Genomic DNA, 23175 nt, shown 5'->3' with positions numbered 1-23175 from the left:
CAATGCTACACCAGGCACACATGCTTTTAATTTGACTCAAAAATCTTCCAAATGACTATCTTACCACCTGCTCGTGTTCAAATAATTGGTAGAAACAAACAAATACACAATCTAAGAGCATTTTTAGACATTGGAGCCCATATCAATGCAATTACAGCGAAAGCCTGCAATACACTGGGATTAGAACCAAAACCTTCCAATGAAAGAATCATATGGGTCAATCAGAAAGACTCAATGCCGGTTGACGGTTCTCTCAAACTTGAAATTATTCCCAAAACAGGGGAAATTATTACTCTCAACTGCGTAGTGCTGAAGACAATTACAGCCAGTGAAAATCCAAATCAGTCCTTTTCAGAGACTGACTACGCAGACTTGATCAATTACAATTTGGCTGATGATCAATTTTGGCAACCAGGCGAAATAGACATACTACTCGATATTTCTGCATACACACTGATAATAAAAGGATGAATACTGAAACAAGGTTCCTTATGCCTCACAGAAACTACGCTAGGCTGGACAGTTTCAGGATTAGCTAACCTAGAATCAGCAAATAAACCTAATGTAAAGTCGAATGCAATATGCCTCCTTGACAACGAAATCAAGTCCTTTGCCAAATTTTGGGAAAGATGTTCCAGCACTTCCTCCAGCCATGTTCACTACCAAAGAATTGGCTTGCATTAATCACTATTACACAACAACATATAGCCAAAATGGAAGGCCTCAAGTTCGACTACCAATTGACCAACATGAAGCCAATTTTGATCCAGACAGTCAGGAATGGTTGCCCGACATTGGAGAATCATCTCGAAAAGCCCTGACAATTTTTGGGTAACGAAAACAAGCTTTCACGAAACGCAGATGCCCAAACTCAACACACATAATTCTTTCAAGAGATGATTGAGACAGGACATTGAGAACCAGTGCCTGAAAGCGACCATAATCTGCCACCCGAGAAACACTTTGTGATGCCACATCACGCAGTATGCAAATCAAGCTCTACGACTACAAAATGCAGAGCAGTTTTCAACGCATCAGCAAAAACAACGAACGGAAGAAGTCTCAACGATTGCCTCCTGGTTGGTCCAAAACAGCAGCCCGACCTTTTTGAGATACTGATTCAATTTAGTCTCCATCGCATTGCTTTATCAGGTTATATCACAAAAATGTACCGCCAAATCGAACTAAACGAAAAGGACCGTAACTTTTATCAGATGTATTGGCGAAGTAGTCAAAAGCAACCAATAAAGAAGTACCGTATGACACGAGTCATATATGGCGTTTCTTCTAGTTCATACCACGCCATCAGGGCATTACGTGATACAGCAAAAGATGCTCCATCAATTCATTGCAAAAATTCATTACTCGACTCATTTTATGTTGACCTGCTTGGTGGCGGTGACACAGAAGAGCAAGTCATTGGCCTGTTCAAAGACATTACAACTAGTCTAGATTTCATTGGGATGTCTATTGGCAAGTGGGCAAGCAACTCACATGACGTTATGGAAGCCATTTCCCCGCAGCTACAAGAAAAAAAAGATCTTTTCATCGGTGAACATGACCACACCATCAAAACCCTTGGTCTCAACTGGCAGCCCAAAACAGACACTTTCTACACCAATAGACCCCAAAGTCAGTGCAGCGTCGTTACTATTAGTCTGCCCGAACACGAAGAAACAGTTATTGAGTGTCCATCAGTCTAACTTGACGAGTTTCAAAAATCGGATTTTCCACAATTAGTGGTCAACCTTGACTGTAAAAAACTAAAGGAAATCCATTTAATGGACTCCCACGCTTCTAACCATGCAATTCCCCATGTTTGCCCGATTAATTCAATCCAGTTTTTAACAGGGTTTAATCAAGAAAGAACATCAAAAACCCCGCAAAAAGGTGAAAAAACGGTCAAAACTGATGTCGACAACAATCTGCAAAAAACGCCCATTGGCGACTTCCGAGATGTTGTCTCAGACACTGATAGCTGCCCGAAGTCATCCGAGCTTTCAGAACCTGAAAATAACTACTCAAACAGAAAACCAAAAAACCAAAAAAAAAATAAATTAGTGGTCGCGTTTGAGGACAAAATTTTCGCAAAATGAAAAATTTGGTTGCGGAAAACAAAACCATTCAAAAACATAACCATGCCCGATACTTTTCGATCAAAAAGATTCCAGGTCCAACAAAAGTATGTTCGACAAAAGAACGCCGCAGCCGAACCAAAAAACTGGTCAAAATAAAGAAGCTAAAAAATCAACTTTTACTTCATCTAACAAAAAAAATGTTGATAATTCTGTTAACAGCAACTTGCCCCATCCTGGAATTGTACATATAATCACCAGAAAAGCAATATCTAGCAATATGGATAAAATATTTGACCCTATCGGTCTCCTAACACCAGTAACGCTTCAATGCAAAATTCTTTTCCAAATGACTTGGGAACATGAAATTGGATGGGATGATGATGTTGGGGCAACCATAACTGACCAATTTAAAGCTTGGATGATCGGAATACATCATCGATCTGAGCTACGTATACCACGCTTTGGGGCCAACTTCGCTATTGAAAAAATAAAACTTCACTTATTTTGCGACGCTTCTGAAAAAGCGTACGGAGTTGCTATATATGCCCGATCACTGGGAGCATCTCAAACCAAATCTACCTTGCTATGTTCCAAGTTCAGATTGGCGCCCAGAAAAACACTTAGCATACCGAGACTTGAACTGTGCTCAATGGTTCTAGGAACGCAGATGATACAAACAGTTCGGACAACTGTAAACCAAAATGGATTTACAACTGAAATACATGCTTGGAGTGATTAAACAGTTGCCTTAGCTTGAATTAATTCTACCCCTAGCAGATTCTCAATATTCATAGCTAACCATGTGTCCAAAGTCCAACAAATAATTCAACTAGAAAAATGGAAATACGTGCCAACAGAAGAAAATCCAGCCAATCATATTACGCGTCCGGTGCCAGCAAAACAGCTTTCATCCCTTAAAATGTGGGAAGGCCCACAATGGCTCTCTGATGGAAACCTGACTATCTCAAAACAACCAGAAATTCTTCAGTCAACAGAAGTAAAGAAGGAACTAGTGCGGAGCCAAATTTTAACAATAGCTTCGGGCACTATTCCCGAACCTCTGGGGGAGGTAAACGACCCGCTCAATGATCAAAACATAGAGCAGTCGAATCACCAAATCGACCAATTATTCCCTGTTGAATGTTACGGAAGTCTCGACAAAGCAATAAGAGTAGCAAAGCAAGTTCTAAAGTTTGCTTACATTTTGCTTAAAAAGCCAATCGAGAGAAAAGAATTCAAGCGACAAGCATTAAATATGCTTGTTAGAGATGTGCAGAAGCAAAACTATTTTGTTGAAATAGACAAATTGCAGAAAAGCCAAAGCAGAAGCCGAAAGTTGACAATCCTTACACTGTATCCCTTCATAGATGAGGAAAGAGTTTTAAAGGTTGGTGGACGTCTAGTAGCAGCAGATTGCTTGAATGAATCTGCCAAATTTCAATCAATTTTGCCTTACAAAAATCATCTTTTGAGGTTAATCGTACTTGACAGTCATCAAAGAGTGTTACATTCAGGCGTAAAGGCAACAGTTGTTCATACGCGTCAGAACCTGAAAATAACTACTCAAACAGAAAACCAAAAAACCAAAAAAAAAATAAATTAGTGGTCGCGTTTGAGGACAAAATTTTCGCAAAATGAAAAATTTGGTTGCGGAAAACAAAACCATTCAAAAACATAACCATGCCCGATACTTTTCGATCAAAAAGATTCCAGGTCCAACAAAAGTATGTTCGACAAAAGAACGCCGCAGCCGAACCAAAAAACTGGTCAAAATAAGGAAGCTAAAAAATCAACTTTTACTTCATCTAACAAAAAAAATGTTGATAGATTCTGTTAACAGCAACTTGCCCCATCCTGGAATTGTACATATAATCACCAGAAGAGCAATATCTAGCAATATGGATAAAATATTTGACCCTATCGGTCTCCTAACACCAGTAACGCTTCAATGCAAAATTCTTTTCCAAATGACTTGGGAACATGAAATTGGATGGGATGATGATGTTGGGGCAACCATAACTGACCAATTTAAAGCTTGGATGATCGGAATACATCATCGATCTGAGCTACGTATACCACGCTTTGGGGCCAACTTCGCTATTGAAAAAATAAAACTTCACTTATTTTGCGACGCTTCTGAAAAAGCGTACGGAGTTGCTATATATGCCCGATCACTGGGAGCATCTCAAACCAAATCTACCTTGCTATGTTCCAAGTTCAGATTGGCGCCCAGAAAAACACTTAGCATACCGAGACTTGAACTGTGCTCAATGGTTCTAGGAACGCAGATGATACAAACAGTTCGGACAACTGTAAACCAAAATGGATTTACAACTGAAATACATGCTTGGAGTGATTAAACAGTTGCCTTAGCTTGAATTAATTCTACCCCTAGCAGATTCTCAATATTCATAGCTAACCATGTGTCCAAAGTCCAACAAATAATTCAACTAGAAAAATGGAAATACGTGCCAACAGAAGAAAATCCAGCCAATCATATTACGCGTCCGGTGCCAGCAAAACAGCTTTCATCCCTTAAAATGTGGGAAGGCCCACAATGGCTCTCTGATGGAAACCTGACTATCTCAAAACAACCAGAAATTCTTCAGTCAACAGAAGTAAAGAAGGAACTAGTGCGGAGCCAAATTTTAACAATAGCTTCGGGCACTATTCCCGAACCTCTGGGGGAGGTAAACGACCCGCTCAATGATCAAAACATAGAGCAGTCGAATCACCAAATCGACCAATTATTCCCTGTTGAATGTTACGGAAGTCTCGACAAAGCAATAAGAGTAGCAAAGCAAGTGCTAAAGTTTGCTTACATTTTGCTTAAAAAGCCAATCGAGAGAAAAGAATTCAAGCGACAAGCATTAAATATGCTTGTTAGAGATGTGCAGAAGCAAAACTATTTTGTTGAAATAGACAAATTGCAGAAAAGCCAAAGCAGAAGCCGAAAGTTGACAATCCTTACACTGTATCCCTTCATTGATGAGGAAAGAGTTTTAAAGGTTGGTGGACGTCTAGTAGCAGCAGATTGCTTGAATGAATCTGCCAAATTTCAATCAATTTTGCCTTACAAAAATCATCTTTTGAGGTTAATCGTACTTGACAGTCATCAAAGAGTGTTACATTCAGGCGTAAAGGCAACAGTTGTTCATACGCGTCAGAAGTTCTGGATAATTCGAGTGAAATTGCTGACAAGGTCTATAGTTGGAAACTGCATCACATGTTTTCGGTCTAATGGCCGTAACCTTTCTCAACTCCTAGGCGACCTACCACAAGAACGAGTCAACCCAGCTCCAACATTCAGTAAATTGGGCATAGACTTCGCCGGTCCAATGCCTTACAGATGTTGCGAGACTGAAGCCAAATGTTATTTGGTAGTCTTCGTATGCTTCGTTACAAAAGCCATTCATTTGGATGTCACTAAAGCATTGGATACACATGAATGCATGAAAGCTATCAGACGGTTCATTTCTTGGCGAGGATGCCCAGCTCACATATGTTCGGACAATGGTACAAATTTTATAGGATCATTGAATGATCTCATAAAACTCAAAAGGATACTGAAAGAGAAATACGGAACTGATTGTTTACCTCAAGCTGTTCTTAGGCATCAACTGGTCGACATTTCCAGCCAAAGCTTCACATTTGGTGGACTATGGGAAGCAGGAGTCAAATCGATGAAGCTACTGCTGTTCAAAACAATGGGAACAACAGCTAACCTCTTTTTGTATGAAGTATATACAATGCTATGCCAAGTCGAAGCTGTACTTAACTAGAGACCGCTCACAGTTGTCTCAGATGATGCGAATGACAGTTATCCCTTAAACCCTGCTATGCTATTAACCGGCTTTCATAATCATCAATTGCCTTTGGTTGTTTCCCCAATCCCAAAAACAAAAGATGAAGATCCAAAAAAGCGCTTTCAATACTTGCAGAAACTCATAGCAGAATTTTGGAAGAAATGGACAACTGTATATTTATCCCAGTTGCAGACCAGGTCAAAGAACATGGCCGAAAAGCAGAACCTGACAAAAGGAGATTTAGTGTACATCACAGATGACAACAGTCCTCCATTATCATGGCCTCTGGGAATTTCGCATGAAACATATACAGGAAATGACAATTTGGTCAGAGTAGCCAAAATAAAAACAGGAAATGTCAAATTCTCAAAAATACCCATAGTAAAACTCAGAAAGATACCAATCAACACAAGCTAACCTCAATCCAGAAGCTGCTTGTTGATTTTGATGAAAACGAGTTGTTTTTGAAGACAGTATTGCCAAAAAGTTGGTTTTGATTTCGCCTTTTGCGCATTTGCAGTCGGGTGATATTTCATTTGAAAACAGCTTCAAGAATCAATTGCGAATTTCGATTTTTTTCTAATTTCTCAAGTTTTTTGCCATTTAGTTTTTTCGGTGCTCTATTTTTTTATCCCTTCCCTTATTTTTCAAGCAATATTTTTTCGCAATCCATCTGTGTACTCGTCAGTTGTTGATAAGAAATATTGGTTTTCAATACATTAACACCAAACATCGGCAATTTGAATGACTGACGGCGAAAGCCAACCGAAATAGCCCACACTTTCGTCATTTTTGTGTAAAACAATCAAGTTCTGTTGTGTTCTTGTTTCAATACCATTCGGGGTTCTTGGAATCAATGGTGGCTATTTTCCGGCAATGTGCCGGGTATGCTTTGCAAAATATTATGTTTTGATGATGTTGAGGATTTTTACTAAGTCATCTATTAGGGAATTGTGTTTTATATTCCTGCCGTATTTATGGTTTGAGTGGAGTAGTTTTCCCTTAAATGTACATCCAATCATGTGATTTCGGCCATTTTTGCGCGTTTTTACTCGACTATCACTTGTTTATTAAAGTATAATAATCAAAAAGCATCTAGAGAAAGCGTGTTGGGGCCTTTGAACTGAAAATTTTCAATATCTCAAATCTGAGTTAAACAGGAATTGTAAATCATAAATTCAAGTGGTTACATATTCTCTCTGTTCTCTTTCAAGCACTGAAACAAAGTCTATTTCCCGGCGATTATAAGTCCCGGCGATTTAAATTAGATTCAAAGCTCCGAAAGTGATTTGAAACTCAAAGTTTGTCAAGGCACTGTTAAGATAACACCAATTTATTTGATTCTGCACTCAAATGTATAATCGGTGATAAAGAGCCCTTGAGTTCCTCATCTCGCCCGTGAACGCATTTTTTATTATCAGCTAGCTGCGATAGCAGACACTTTTTCAATTAAACGTTTGTTAAGTCAGCTTTGTTTTTCTGGTTTCGTCTGCTCTTCATTTGTCAGAAAGTAGCTCTTTGGAAGCATAACCTTCTAGAGTTAGTATTTGATTCGGCAGTTTTTCTTCTTTTTCCCCAACTGAAATGAGGCGACTCATTTTCTACATTTGATTTTGCACGCTTCCTTTGCTGGGCGGCGGTTGGCTCCTCCCATTCAGAGGAGGAGTGGGTTTGTGGAGTGTGCAATGTGAGGAACAGTGAGGCAGAGGTCACCTGTGACATTTGTCTCACTCCTAAGCCTCTCAACTGTAACAGCTATAGCTATCTTGTACCAGGGATGAAGCCTGCGTCCCAAGGTACATTTGATCATTGACGGACGGAAAGGAAGTGTCAGGTCTTTTCTGTTTGAGTCCTCGATGACATTATGCCCCCCCCCAGGTAAAGCGCGCGTGCCATTACATAATAAATCATTGTAAAAATATAGCACGTGCTGTTGGCGGGTGCAAATAATATGCACCCTGTAAATTGTGGGAGTGTAACAATCGGAAAAGATCCAGCCTTATTCATCGTGTACCTTTTGAATATGCTCTGTTGATTTTAAAACTCATAACAGCTTTCCACTCCCTTCCTCATTGTAGGACTTAACTATTTAACTACCTGTCTGTCTGCAACTGATATTATTCAAGCAAGCTTATAATAAGGTTTCCATCTCATCAGGTTATACAAAACTAATATCGGAAACATTAGTTGGTGCTCACTGGCTTACGAAACATTGACAGTAAAGTCAATGTTACGAAACACATTGACAGTAAAGTGATTAAATAGCTTAAAACACTCACGTGCACATTTTAAAATGCCTAAAGTCTGCAGTGCCAGAAGTTAAAATGCCAGAAGTTGCTACGTAGCCAGAAGTTGACTTTCGTCATTTTAAAACATGCGAGTTTCGTGTTTTAAGCATGCATGGTTAAGTGACTCTGCAGAAGTCACTTCGAAATTCTGACTTAATATCTCAAACCACTTCTCGGTTCTGGATAAACACCAGAAGCTCTCAGTGACTTCAAGCAGAGTCACTTAACCATTACTACTAGGATTAGGGTTGCATCAGCAGAACAGTCAGTATCCAAATCTTATCATGTAATGTCCTCCAAGGAACATTAATTGGGATGTTTTGCTCGTGTAATATTGCTTTTCTGTATTGCAGGTTGCCTGTTTTTTTTTGCGTTTGTTGACAAATGGCAGTTAATTGAAAGCATCTATTTAAAAAGACTTGAATTTAAGCATGCCGGCATGTTTTTCTGTTTTATTCTAAACGCACGGTAGGAAAAGTGAAAGATCATGATAATAGTGTTATGCCACGACCGTAGTTTTTGAAATAAAAGGTCAAGACTAATTTTTTTTTGCATGACTGGTTTAGTTTTTTTGGATGCGATTCAGGAAGCTGGGTAATGATAGTCTAAACATTGTGTTCTATTATTATCAGTGACTAATTATGAGTTTATTCAGATTCCCTTGCGTCAAAGTTTGGTTTGAAGTCTGGCCAATGGAACTGTGATGCATGTCTTACTCAGAACAAAGCAGACGTCAACAGATGTGCCGCTTGTGATGGACCCAAAGACCCTAAAGCTGTGGGAACTACTACAATTGCGCCTGCTGTTGCGAGTGATGCTTTTGGCGGAGGCAGCAAAGGACCAGTGTTCAAGTTTGACACATCTAAGACATCTGCAGGTTAGACCGGGAAGATATTTTTTTACGAATTGAAGAGGAGTATTGGTATTCCACAGGTCTTTTTAGCTGAAGGCATGACTTGAAATTTAAATTTTGTTTTCGAACATTGACTTCTGTTTTAGAACGTTGCCCTCTGTTTTCGAACTCTGAACTTTAGCAGCAGCTTAGTTTGCAATGTATAGTATTAAGAACTGATGGTAATATTCAAGGTCATTGCTATATTTGATAATTTTTGATCCCAGATAAGTCACTCCAACCTATTTAAACTTCAGCCCTCAACTCGAACCCCCCTCACCAACCCCCCCCCTCGTGTACCCCCCCCCCCCTACACACACATATATACACCCTCCGAAACTACCCCCCAACTACCTACACACATTTCGAAACCAAAATTGATTTCTTTCACATTATATTGTTTTTTTTTCATATTTCTGAAATAGGTAGGTTTATATAAGAGTTTTTATTGGAGGAATCTTTGAGTCGTTTCTGGTATTTTACTGGCTATGTTTTTTTACTTAAATTTTTTCGTTTAATTGTTTTGCGCTTTTCTACAATAATCTTTGACTTATCAAGTGACTTTTTCAAGCACTTCTTTGTTTTTGATAGATTTCGATTGCTCTCACTCCGAAATAAAGTTTGTTGAACAAACAAAACCGATTGTTAGAGACTCAATGACAAGTTCTTGATAGCCGAGTGGTTAATACCTCCCTCGAGGTGATGTTATCAGACTCATGAGTTCGGGGATCGAATCCTACCGTCGGCTTTTTCGCATCCATAATGAAAAATATATCGATGTTGCAGCCCCTGAAATAAATTGCGCCGCCTTTCGTTCGAGAGCAATTTTTCCGACGTTAGTCGGTTTGTGTTTTGATGTGAGGAGCCAGAGAATTGTTTTGTGTATACGGTACACGTCGAATGAATAATTTTTTTTGACTCTGAATAGTTTTTGCGGCATGGTTATTCCAACTTTTTAGTCCGTTTTGTTGTCCATTGTTTCGCATGTATATTAAGGATTGGTCAGACAATTTTTCAGTTGTGCGTGTTTCTTTTCAGAATATGCAAAATTTTTGCTTGAACGTTTTGTCTTTTCGCATAACTTTTGTTCTGTTGAGTTGATTTTGAGCGGCTCACTTAAGTGACGGGAAATTTGCTTCGAAAAGTCAGAGGAAATTGCGCCAAAAATGGAGTCATTTTTCACTTTGAATCTTTAACTGCTGTTTGATAACTTCTAATGAGAAGCACTATGGTGAGCTTATTAGTTTTCCCCTCGTCTAGGCTAACTACATCCATCGTCCAGGCTACCTTTGTCGATTAATTGATGGCCGCCGTCAGGCTCTCGTCAGCTATTTGTTAAGCATTCTCCTTTTTTACAATCCAAGAGAAGAATTGGATTGTATTGGCTCTCTGTCTTTCTTACAATCGAAGTATTGGAATGTGTTTGTGGTTTTTTGTAAGATGTTTTTTCACAATTTTCAGTGACTTTGGTCTTTCAAAACCGGGTTGACATTTAGAGCTCAGTGCGCTCTTTTTATTAGAGTCCCAAGGCTTTATTTAGTGGTCGTTCAAGTTCTTAGAGTGGTGTAGCTGCCTTAATTCGAGGTTAAATTTCTTTTTGCCCAAAATGGTGCAATTTTTTTTGTTGTTTCCAGTTTTTTTTTATCTGTTTGGTCCTGAATTGACGTTTGTCAATTTTGATGAAGGTTTTTGCAGAATCTAATTTCATTTTATGACCAATTTATGAGCTATGTTTTGCTACTCCAAATATAAACGCGATTGGTCAGAATATCTACACGCATGTTTTCTCTTGTCAAATGAGACAGTTCTCGAGAAAGTTTCCGGTTTTTTACCGGTTCTCGCACAAACTGCAGTTTTATAGCGAAGTGTTTAGTTCTCTAGATTTTCCAATTAGTTAGATGGCTTCTCTTCTCGCTTCAACAACAGAGTTAAACTCTGCTTCAGCAGTTGATGTTGCTGCAGTCTTTTGGGCCTTACAACGGCAACTGATTGCTCCAGACAACTCACTTAAAAACCTGAATTACTCCTCCTGGTATCGATGTTCCCTGCCCAATCAGCATCAGAGAAATTCAATAAATCCAGAACCTGAGCATTACGGAAAGTTTAGTCTTATTCATTGTTCCTCTTAAGTATCTAAGAACACGCTGGGCCGCTTTCCAATGAACTTCTCCTGGATTTTCAACAAACGAACTTAGAGCATGAGAAGCAAAACAAATATCGGGTCTACTCGACAAACCTAAATAGTTAAGATATATCAAACTTTTGAAGTTAGTGTTTCTCATTCTAAATTTTTCATCACTCCCCTCCTGAGGACAGTCGTTTTTTGAAAGTTTGCAGTTTTACTCTAATGGCGTACCAATTGGCTTACAGTCGTTCATTTGGAAAGCTGAAAAATTTTTCAATGTATTTCTCGGCTTATATCTATTTCCGAGAATTTCCTCTCAATTTTAATTCCTAAGAACCACTTCAAATTTGAATTATCACTAATTTTAAATTTCTTGGAAACTTCGGCATGAAACCATTCACAAAAATTTCCAGAAAGGCCACAAACTCATCATCTACCCACGAATAAAGAAAACCATTTTTTTGTCCTGCTTTTTATAATCAAACATTTGTCATGAAATGAGTTAACAAAACTTAGTGTAACCAAGAAACCCTTTGAAGTGAAAAACCAGTTTCTACCAGATTTTTTCAAACCATTCAAACATTTTCAATTTACAAACAAAGGGTTTTCCATTTTCATTCAAATGTTCAAAACCTTCAGGTTTTAAAGGCCACATCTTCTTCAATTGGCGCATCTAAATAAGCAGTTTTTATGTCCATTTGTTTTAATTATTAATCGTTAGAAATAGCCAAGCATCAAATTTCTAATGATTGAAAGTCTAGTTGTAGGTGAGTAAGTCTCGTTAAAATCTTTTCCGAAAACTTGGCTAAAACCTTTTGCAACAAAACGAGTTTTATAGCGACATATTTCACTATCAGGAACAAATTTCAAAGCAAAATGCCATCTACCTTGTACTGGTTTTTCATCACTTTTCACTAAGGACCAAACATTGTTTTCAACCAATTAGTCGTATTCCTTCTTCCTTGCTTTGAACCAAATTGGATTATGCAATGCATCATCAACTTTTTTTGGAAGCAAAGGATTGATAACGAGTTGACTCAAAAACGAAGCTTCATTTGACTCGTGATCAATGTGTTCGACTTTTTTTTGTGCTTTCGTATGTTGGAAGTGAAATTCATTTTCATTAAATCTTGCATTTCGCGACTTCCGAATTTTTAGTTCTTTTTTCATGTTCAAGCCTAATCAAATAGCACTTACTATTATCAGAATTTCCAAGAACTATTCCCTTTTTTGAGAAACATTCCCTTCCTAGAAATATTCTCTAATTTTTTTCAAAATGGTTTCTCAATATGCATAAATGCCACGCGACCCAAAACTTTGGTAAGCGATAAATTAGGTTTTTCATTGTACATCGTTTCAAAAGGTGTTTTCTCAAGAGCTTAATGCAAAAGCATATTTTCGACGTTGAAATCCATGTTCAAAGCATATGTTAAATATTTTTGTCCAAGCAAGCGTTATCGAAGAAACGGCGAGCCATAGCAACAGTAGTTCCCCAAATTCTTTCAATTTTTCCATTTTCTTGTGGAGTATTTGGAGCAGTTTTCAAAACGAATTGCTTTGTTCCTACTCAACTAAACTTGTTCAGAAACGACTGAAACTATCTACAAATCCAATGGCATAACAAGGGCCAACGGATTCGGGATAAATTTATCCTAAGACATCTGTATGCACCATGTCCAAGTTTTCTTTCGCTCTATTTATGCAATCTTTGGGATCAGGCTGTTTTTTCTACAGATTTAACTCAAAAACTTCGAAACACAATTTTTGAATCACCTATTTTCATACCCTCAACAAATTCTGACAGAAGTTTCAAAAAAATGCTATGTCCCATCTTTGCATGCCACATTTGTAAACTGTCAACATTAAAGCAATTTTCATAAGAACAAGGAAACGCTTTGCACACAAACAATCCTTATTCAACTTCAAAATGAAAAGAGGCTCTATTAAAAACAAGTTTAAGTTTAAAGGAACATCAACTCCAGCTTCTCCTAAGTTTCGAAACAAAAATTAAGGTTTTTGAGTTATCAGGTACCAATAAAGCATCTTTTAAAACTTAATCTTTTATTTTCAGTTCTAAATTGCCTTTCTTGCTAAAAACTTGACATCCGCTTTTCCTTATATTGTAGAGGTCGTTTTGTTGGAATTGTGAATTCTGCCTGAAAAATTTTCATCCAGGTTACCGAACGAAGTTTTATCTTTAATCATGTAGTTTGTGGCGCAAGACTCAATGGTAAAATTTTGTTGTTCAAGAAAATTCTAACTCGAGAAAAAGCTAAAACTATCCTCTTCTTGTTCTTCTGAAACTGAATTTTGACTTTCTTTCGAAAAGTTTTTTCGTTCATTTTTCATTGCTTGAGATTCAAATGTCTTATTAGTTAAACATTTTTGGCAATATGAACAACTTTTTGCTTTTAAAACAATTTTGTCGTGCTTTTTGTTGTGTACGACAAAATTATGCAATATGCCCTTTATTGTTACATTTAAAACAGGTTCGATCATTGATAAAGAAAACGGATTCTGTTTTCTGTGTTTCTTTTGTTGCGTTTTTCACTTTCAGAATTAATCAAGTCACGTTGAATTTTATCCGAGCTTTTATCTTGACCATGTTTTACCAGAGTACAAAAACTTTCAAAGTCACGAGGAAGTCCCTTCAAATGTATCGAGACAAACATTTTTTCACTTATTGACTCATCGACTTCTGGAAGGTTTAACTGCATGTCCTCGGCTCTGGTAATATAGTTTTCATTACTGTTTTTTTCTCAAATTTGTTAAGTCAGATATCAGTTTTTGTAAACGTGGTCTCAAATTTTCTAAATCTCTTACATAACACGATCCAAGCTTCAGGTCTTTTCCACCTATATGGTCGCAATAACAAAACTGACTTCTTGTCGAGGCACTGGACAAATTCATACCAAATGGCCACAGTGCCGTCCAAAATTTAATTTACACTAACTCAAACTGATCAGAAAAATAGACAGTCTTCTTTACCGCTAAAGAAAATTTCATCAATTGTTTTATTATTCATGTTTTAAGTGGTGAACTGTTCTTATGTGTTGGCAAAAAATTGAACTAAAAATTTAAGCGTTTAGCGAAGTAAAAATAAAGCTTTAAAATCTAAGCGCACACTCTTTCCAACAAACAACTTAGATTACCAAATTAAAGAACACCATACAGGTCTAGCTTGTTTAGACCTTCAATAAAAGCAAAAATTAACTTAGATGTTGGAAACACTCAAAGTATGAAAGTTTATAACGCGTAAAACTTGTGACCACAAGACAGTCTTTAATGATTTTTGTCTATAAACAACGTAGTTCTTTTGAAGACAAGCTATATGAGAAATTCTGTCTACTTAGTATAAAAAATAACCCATTTTGTTTGAGAATATAGTATCCTTGGCAAAGTTGGAGTGGACATTGACCAGTATAGCCACTGATTCTCCCACTGCGCCTAAGCACGATGAGGACGAATCTTCCAGATAGTTTCTCAAACACTAACTCAAATTTTTCTCTTACGGATGGGCCAATTCTCATAATGTTTTCCTAGCAAGTCTTCTATAAGTCATGTTTTACTATACTTTTACTATGCTCAATCATGTTTTAGGTTTGCATATGTTTCAAATGTTGTACACAATGTTACATGTCCTTCAGGGACTCTGACAAAAATCGTATTTAGAAATTCTACCTCTTCTACAGTTCGATATACCCTTTTTAATAAACGGACTCTTGCAGTCGACCCTCTTGTTTTTTTGTTTTAGTCGACCGTTTTTTTAAATCACTAAGTTTTTTCACACACCCTAAATCGAGCTTTAACGCGAGCTCGGATCTTCAACTTATTAAATGTTAACCCTAAAATTAATTCCAGAAATCAACAGTTTCAAAGTTCACCTCTCTCTCTCTCTCTCTCTCTTTCTTTCTCTCTCACTTTCTCTCTTTCTCTGTCTTTGTCCTTGATTGACCAGGGCACTCTTTCTCTGTTTCTTTTTCTGTGTCACTGTCAAATTCACTTAAAAACCTGAATTACTCCTCCTGTTATCGATGTTCCCTGCCCAATCAGCATCAGAGAAATTCAATAAATCCAGAACCTGAGCATTACGGAAAGTTAGGTCTTATTCATTGTTCCTCTTAAGTATCTAAGAACACGCTGGGCCGCTTTCCAATGAACTTCTCCTGGATTTTCAACAAACGAACTTAGAGCATGAGAAGCAAAACAAATATCGGGTCTACTCGACAAACCTAAATAGTTAAGATATATCAAACTTTTGAAGTTAGTGTTTCTCATTCTAAGTTTTTCATCACTCCCCTCCTGAGGACAGTCGTTTTTTGAAAGTTTGCAATTTTCCTCTCATGGCGTACCAATTTGCTTACAGTCGTTCATTTGGAAAGTTGAAAAATTTTTCAATGTTTTCCTCGGCTTATATCTATTTCCGAGAATTTCCTCTCAATTTTAATTCCTAAGAACCACTTCAAATTTGAATTATCACTAATTTTAAATTTCTTGGAAACTTCGGCATGAAACCATTCACAAAAATTTCCAGAAAGGCCACAAACTCATCATCTACCCACGAATAAAGAAAACCATTTTTTTGTCCTGCTTTTTATAATCAAACATTTGTCATGAAATGAGTTAACAAAACTTAGTGTAACCAAGAAACCCTTTGAAGTGAAAAACCAGTTTCTACCAGATTTTTTCAAACCATTCAAACATTTTCAATTTACAAACAAAGGGTTTTCCATTTTCATTCAAATGTTCAAAACCTTCAGGTTTTAAAGGCCACATCTTCTTCAATTGGCGCATCTAAATAAGCAGTTTTTATGTCCATTTGTTTTAATTATTAATCGTTAGAAATAGCCAAGCATCAAATTTCTAATGATTGAAAGTCTAGTTGTAGGTGAGTAAGTCTCGTTAAAATCTTTTCCGAAAACTTGGCTAAAACCTTTTGCAACAAAACGAGTTTTATAGCGACATATTTCACTATCAGGAACAAATTTCAAAGCAAAATGCCATCTACCTTGTACTGGTTTTTCATCACTTTTCACTAAGGACCAAACATTGTTTTCAACCAATTAGTCGTATTCCTTCTTCCTTGCTTTGAACCAAATTGGATTATGCAATGCATCATCAACTTTTTTTGGAAGCAAAGGATTGATAACGAGTTGACTCAAAAACGAAGCTTCATTTGACTCGTGATCAATGTGTTCGACTTTTTTTTGTGCTTTCGTATGTTGGAAGTGAAATTCATTTTCATTAAATCTTGCATTTCGCGACTTCCGAATTTTTAGTTCTTTTTTCATGTTCAAGCCTAATCAAATAGCACTTACTATTATCAGAATTTCCAAGAACTATTCCCTTTTTTGAGAAACATTCCCTTCCTAGAAATATTCTCTAATTTTTTTCAAAATGGTTTCTCAATATGCATAAATGCCACGCGACCCAAAACTTTGGTAAGCGATAAATTAGGTTTTTCATTGTACATCGTTTCAAAAGGTGTTTTCTCAAGAGCTTAATGCAAAAGCATGTTTTCGACGTTAAAAGCCATGTTCAAAGCATATGTTAAATATTTTTGTCCAAGCAAGCGTTATCGAAGAAACGGCGAGCCATAGCAACAGTAGTTCCCCAAATTCTTTCAATTTTTCCATTTTCTTGTGGAGTATTTGGAGCAGTTTTCAAAACGAATTGCTTTGTTCCTTCAACTAAACTTGTTCAGAAACGACTGAAACTATCTACAAATCCAATGGCATAACAAGGGCCAACGGCTTCGGGATAAATTTATCCTATGACATATGTATGCACCATGTCCAAGTTTTCTTTCGCTCTATTTATGCAATCTTTGGGATCAGGCTGTTTTTTCTACAGATTTAACTCAAAAACTTCGCAACACAATTTTTGAATCACCTATTTTCATACCCTCAACAAATTCTGACAGAAGTTTCAAAAAAATGCTATGTCCCATCTTTGCATGCCACATTTGTAAACTGTCAACATTAAAGCAATTTTCATAAGAACAAGGAAACGCTTTGCACACAAACAATCCTTATTCAACTTCAAAATGAAAAGAGGCTCTATTAAAAACAAGTTTAAGTTTAAAGGAACATCAACTCCAGCCTCTCCTAAGTTTCGAAACAAAAATTAAGGTTTTTGAGTTATCAGGTACCAATAAAGCATCTTTTAAAACAATTTATTTTCAGTTCTAAATTGCCTTTCTTGCTAAAAACTTGACATCCGCTTTTCCTTATATTGTAGAGGTCGTTTTGTTGGAATTGTGAATTCTGCCTGAAAAATTTTCATCCAGGTTACCGAACGAAGTTTTATCTTTAATCATGTAGTTTGTGGCGCAAGACTCAATGGTAAAATTTTGTTGTTCAAGAAAATTCTAACTCGAGAAAAAGCTAAAATTATCCTCTTCTTGTTCTTCTGAAACTGAATTTTGACTTTCTTTCGAAAAGTTTTTTCGTTCATTTTTCATTGCTTGAGATTCAAATGTCTTATTAGTTAAACATTTTTGGCAATATGAACAACTTTTTGCTTTTAAAACAATTTTGTCGTGCTTTTTGTTGTGTACGACAAAATTATGCAATATGCCCTTTTTTGTTACATTTAAAACAGGTTCGATCATTGATAAAGAAAACGGATTCTGTTTTCTGTGTTTCTTTTGTTGCGTTTTTCACTTTCAGAATTAATCAAGTCACGTTGAATTTTATCCGAGCTTTTATCTTGACCATGTTTTACCAGAGTACAAAAACTTTCAAAGTCACGAGGAAGTCCCTTCAAATGTATCGAGACAAACATTTTTTCACTTATTGACTCATCGACTTCTGGAAGGTTTAACTGCATGTCCTCGGCTCTGGTAATATAGTTTTCATTACTGTTTTTTTCTCAAATTTGTTAAGTCAGATATCAGTTTTTGTAAACGTGGTCTCAAATTTTCTAAATCTCTTACATAACACGATCCAAGCTTCAGGTCTTTTCCACCTATATGGTCGCAATAACAAAACTGACTTCTTGTCGAGGCACTGGACAAATTCATACCAAATGGCCACAGTGCCGTCCAAAATTTAATTTACACTAACTCAAACTGTTTAATGGGCCAATTCTCATTGTTTTCCTAGCAAGTCTTCTATAAGTCATGTTTTACTATACTTTTACTATGCTCAATCATGTTTTAGGTTTGCATATGTTTCAAATGTTGTAAACAATGTTATATATACCCTTCGATATATACAGTTCGATACACCCTTTTTAATAAACGGACTCTTGCAGTCGACCCTCTTGTTTTTTTGTTTTAGTCGACCGTTTTTTTAAATCACTAAGTTTTTTCACACACCCTAAATCGAGCTTTAACGCGAGCTCGGATCTTCAACTTATTAAATGTTAACCCTAAAATTAATTCCAGAAATCAACAGTTTCAAAGTTCACCTCTCTCTCTCTCTCTCTCTCTTTCTTTCTCTCTCTCTTTCTCTCACTTTCTCTCTTTCTCTGTCTTTGTCCTTGATTGACCAGGGCACTCTTTCTCTGTTTCTTTTTCTGTGTCACTGTCAAATAGGCCACCCCTTATGCTGCTGTCTTTTGTCTCATGTTTCAGTTTTCGGGGGCCCATAACATATTGACGAGGTTAGATGGGCATGCAGAAATACGCAGCAGTTAGGAAGTTCAATTTACTATTGTTTGGTTATGAGTGGCTAATATACGTAGTAAATCAGCTTATATAAATACTGTAAATTACCCACCAAAGCTTGATCTGGATGTGTGAAATTAGCTCAAAGTTAGCGCATGTGCTTTCTCACTTTTAACTTTTGAAATCATGCTGAAATCTCAAAGCTCTGCTAGTCTCTAAGAGTACGATTAACCAAAGCTGCTAAGGACTTGAAGTCATGGTCCGAAGGCAGTGTTTTGGCGTTTTTGAGCCTTCTCCAAAACCAAGGCTCTCATTCGTCCCTCTCGCAACTCCTATTGCCCCCCCCCGCCAATATTAACCTCTGTAAGCCCAGGTTCAGTACTACTGAAGCCAACCTATCGCCTGTTTTTTATAGCAGTTCGCCTGACGTTAGTCGACTGTTTTTACTGTCGACGTTAGTTCTTGTCAATTTTTCTTTTTTAGGCAAATTTCGTGAACCGTCAGGAGTTTTAAAAGTTCGGTTTTTTGTTTCTTCAATTAATCTTTGGCGATAGGTGTTTAATTTCTAATTCACAATTATTTCAATTTTTTTAACCTTTCAAATTTCAAATTTTCAACCTTTTTGAATTTCAAATTTTTTCAACCTTTTAAAACTCATCAGAATATTTTTGCGATAGGTTTTTTCTGCAAGCTGGACGAATTAAATTGAAGCTGCGTCAAATTCGACTAATGAAACTTTCTCGTTGTTCTTTTTAATGTCTTGACTTTCACTCATTTTTTAAAACTTGTCATACATTTTTTCTTTTGTCTTTTACTGTGTGTCGGCGACCTCCTCATTCTAAAGTTCTTTTTCATAAGTTTTATAATAATAATAAATTTGTTTTCAGTACCAAATATTTAAGCTTCGAATAATTATAAACAAAATAGAGTAGAAAGCGTCGTTCGGAACGAATGCAAGGAGGCAAATTGCCTGTTTCAGCTCCGTTAGCTATTCGAAATTAGATTATACGTATGATTTTTTTTAGTTACTTATTCTGAGACCATTAAACAGGAACAGGAAAAAAGGGGTTTTAATTAACCTTTTTTACGCACTAACTTTCTAATTAGTATTTATCTAAAAAAGTTTTTTTCAAGAAATTACTTATCGGCATACTACCAATACAATCTTGCAAAAAAAATGGAATCGATTATGTAATTAGTCTTTGGCGTTAGTTATTTGAATTCTAATTCAAAATTATTTCAAGTTTTTCAACTTTTTAAATTTCAAATTTTCAACCTTTTTTAATTTCAAATTTTTTCAACCTTTTAAAACTCATCAGAATTTTTTTGCGATAGGTTTTTTTCTGCAAGCTGGATCAATTAAGTTGAAGATGCGTTAAGGTCGACTAATGATGAAACTTACTTGTTGTTCTTTTTTAATGTCTTGACTTGAACTCTTGTTTTCAAATTTATCATTCATTTTGTCTTACTGTGTCTGCGACCTCCTCATTCTAAAGTTCTTTTTTCATAAGTTTTAGAATAAAAATAATATTAATTTTGTTTTCAGTATCAAATATTCAAGCTTCGAATAATTAAAGAAAATAGAGTAGAAAGCGTCGTACTGAAAGAATGCTCGGAGGAAATTTGCCTGTTTGAGCACTGTTTCAGAGCTATTCAAAATTAGATTATATGTACGAATTTTTAGTTATATTTAGTTATATTTAGATTATATTTAGTTACTTATACTGAGACCATTAAAGAGGAACAGGAAAAAATGGGTTCAATTAACCATTTTTGCGCACCATCTATCTAATTAGTATTTATCTAAAAAATTTCGTTTTTTAAAAAAACACTTAAATATCGAGCATACTACCAATACAATTTAGCAAAAAAAAAATCGGAACCGATTATTTAATTTTCCAGAAAAAAGTAGTAGTTTTTTCGAATTCTTTTCTGTGCAGTTTCTCAATTTTTTTAATATCAAATTCAAGAGTGGATCGGCTTTTGTAGAGTATTCTCAATCAAACTGAGATTAGTTTTCGTTTCTTGCGTGTTATTTTTTGTATGAGAGGTATTGTTTTGTTTCTCCGTTCAGTGTCGAATTTCGTTGTCTTGAATGTTTGATATGTTGTTTTGAATATGTTTGATAATTTGTGACCATATTTTTGAAGCTTTTTTCTGAGCCTTAATGAATTTCGCCATCATCTCTACCCCTTTTCCTTGGTTTTTATCATTTTTTAAATTTTATTTTAAATACTGCATTTCTAATATTCTGAAAAAAATGTTAAAAATAAGGGATGCTTAGTTTTGAAAAGTTTTAGTGGGGCAAGGTTTTATTAAATGATGTGTTGATTTTCAATCTGTCTTATCTCTTTCCTGATAAATTTTATTGCAAGAGGTTGAACTCATTTGCTCATAGATTTCTCCAACTTGTGATGCTTATATATGTGAATCATTTGCGTGCTAGGCGTTAAATTTCACTCTTTTTTGAGGGATTTTGTCCGTGATCATTTTCGTCACACGTGGATCAAAGGTACTTTTGTTTACTGTAATTGAAGATGATAAGATCCACCAGTTTGTCTCTCTGATGGAAGTTTAGTAGAGGGCTACCGATAGAAACAACGCATTAAGTTATGCAATTTTTCTAAATAAAAAATGACGACTCAGCACTTGGTAAAAAAAGCTTATCACCGTCGGTCTTTTGTTTATTTTTTAGACCTCGGGACTACAAAGCTATCGGATATGTTTCCAGCTTTAAGCAATATGCCAGCTTTGTTTCTTCTTTCTGTTTGCTGGATTATTTGATGAATTTTGTTGTTTTTAGGAGCTTTTAAGTTTGGTGTTTCCTCGAATGCTCAAACGTCTTCTTTCAAATTTGGAGTCACTCCATCAGTTGCAACAAAACCAGAAGATAAAACCGCAAATGATGAAGAAAAGGAGAAGCCAAGCATCTTCGAAGGCTTCAAGGGCTTTGGATTGAAATCAGCCGCAACCAACAGCAGCACGCCTCTTTTTGGAGCCCCCGCATTTCAACCTGTAAGCAGTTCAAATGTATCGCATGATTTGAGCAAAAGCAGTGTCATTACCACAACCACAGCTTCATTGTTCGGGACTGCAACCGAAAATGCGAAACCGACTGTAGCCAATTCTATATTTGGTTCGCAATCATCTGGGACATCGAGCATTTTTGGATCGAGTAGCGCAACATTGTCAACATCAGGAATTTTTGGGAAAACGGCAGCCACCGAAGTTTCCAGTAACGCTGCTCCAGCTCCTGAAAGCAACAGCATTTTCGGAAAATCAGCCGCTCCTGCAAGCAATGGAATTTTTGGCAAGTCTTCGGGTACTGCTCCTGTCAGCAGTGGAGGAATGGTGTTTGGAAAAGGTGCCGGAGATGGAACTGGATCCAAGTTTGGCCAGTCTGTGTTCGAAAAACCAAGAGCTGAGCTACAAACAGCTGATGGTAAGACAACTGCATGCGAAAAACATTCTGTGTTAGTTGGATCGTGCTGTCCGGAGATATCTGAGGCCTTAAACAGTTGAGTTTAGAATCCTTTAGAGAGATTCACATCTACATGTACAGCAGCCAAAAGTGTATAACTTCAAATAAAGTTCGACAAAGTTGAAGTAGTTCAAATTGTGAAGAGCTTAAAATAGGACTCTGCAGCATGTGTGAAGAGAACAGAAAATTAAGAGTATCCGTAAACCTTAGCAGCAACATCATATAGGAATTTACTCAAATACACAGTGCTTGTCTTTGTTGTGCCAAGTTGTTTTTTGGTAGTAGTATAGCTAAGGTAAGTTTCCAAGTTTTTAATATGCCGGTTCACTATGATTGTTCCAGATTTGACCAAAGAGGCGAGCGAGAAATGCGGGGTGACATTTGAGACAGAAGCAGAGGATGACGAGCGGTACTACTGTGAGGAGGATGATGGTGAGTACGAAGAAGGGGAAGGATACTACCCTGGGGATGAGTACTACGGAGACGGGGAAGACGAGGAGTATGTATATGGAGATAATTACGAGGAACCTGAGGAAGGGGAGATATTTGGATACGACGAAGAGGGACAGTTAACTGATTTGGATCATGTTCAAAGTAAGAGGGAACAGATTGCGTTTTTTAGGTACTCAATTTTTACTCAGAGTTCTATTGCAACAGCCTTGCGATGAGTCAATAAATTCAAAAGTTGAAAAACTTTCCATTAACCTGTTCAATAGATTTATGACAAGTCGTAGTTTTTTTTAATTCTTCGTCTCCGTCGATGATTCTTGCGACCATTGACGTTTTTGAATTTCAGTCACTTCTAATGCTTTGCAGTTAAAATTTGTGTGCGTGACGTCATTTGTTCTGCGTTTAGGTCAATTGTGGACTTACCTCGCTCAAAAAAATGTTAC

The 23175-nt window shown here is 36.7% G+C and overlaps 2 protein-coding genes across 5 annotated transcripts in view; one reads left to right on the top strand and one right to left on the bottom strand.

Annotated features, from left to right (window-relative positions):
* Positions 1-23175, bottom strand: part of LOC142337517 (uncharacterized) — a 320572-nt gene that overhangs the window by 213841 nt on the left and 83556 nt on the right. The window lies entirely within an intron of this gene.
* The window catches only part of LOC142337519 (uncharacterized), a 51262-nt gene that overhangs the window by 10193 nt on the left and 17894 nt on the right, over positions 1-23175 (top strand). The window contains exons 2-4 of one of the 2 annotated variants that reach the window (XM_075386803.1): positions 8828-9049; positions 21605-22243; positions 22625-22876. In XM_075386803.1, coding sequence (XP_075242918.1) covers positions 8828-9049; positions 21605-22243; positions 22625-22876 — 1113 coding nt within the window. Of the gene's footprint in view, positions 1-8827; positions 9050-21604; positions 22319-22624; positions 22877-23175 lie in introns of both variants that reach the window. The other variant, XM_075386802.1, reaches the window with a different exon arrangement.

This window comes from Convolutriloba macropyga, chromosome 4 (genome assembly GCF_964194025.1).
Source record: "Convolutriloba macropyga chromosome 4, txConMacr16.3, whole genome shotgun sequence".
NCBI lineage: Eukaryota > Metazoa > Xenacoelomorpha > Acoela > Convolutidae > Convolutriloba > Convolutriloba macropyga.
Note: the sequence above shows the minus strand (reverse complement) of the source record. Positions and strands in the feature narration are given on the sequence as shown.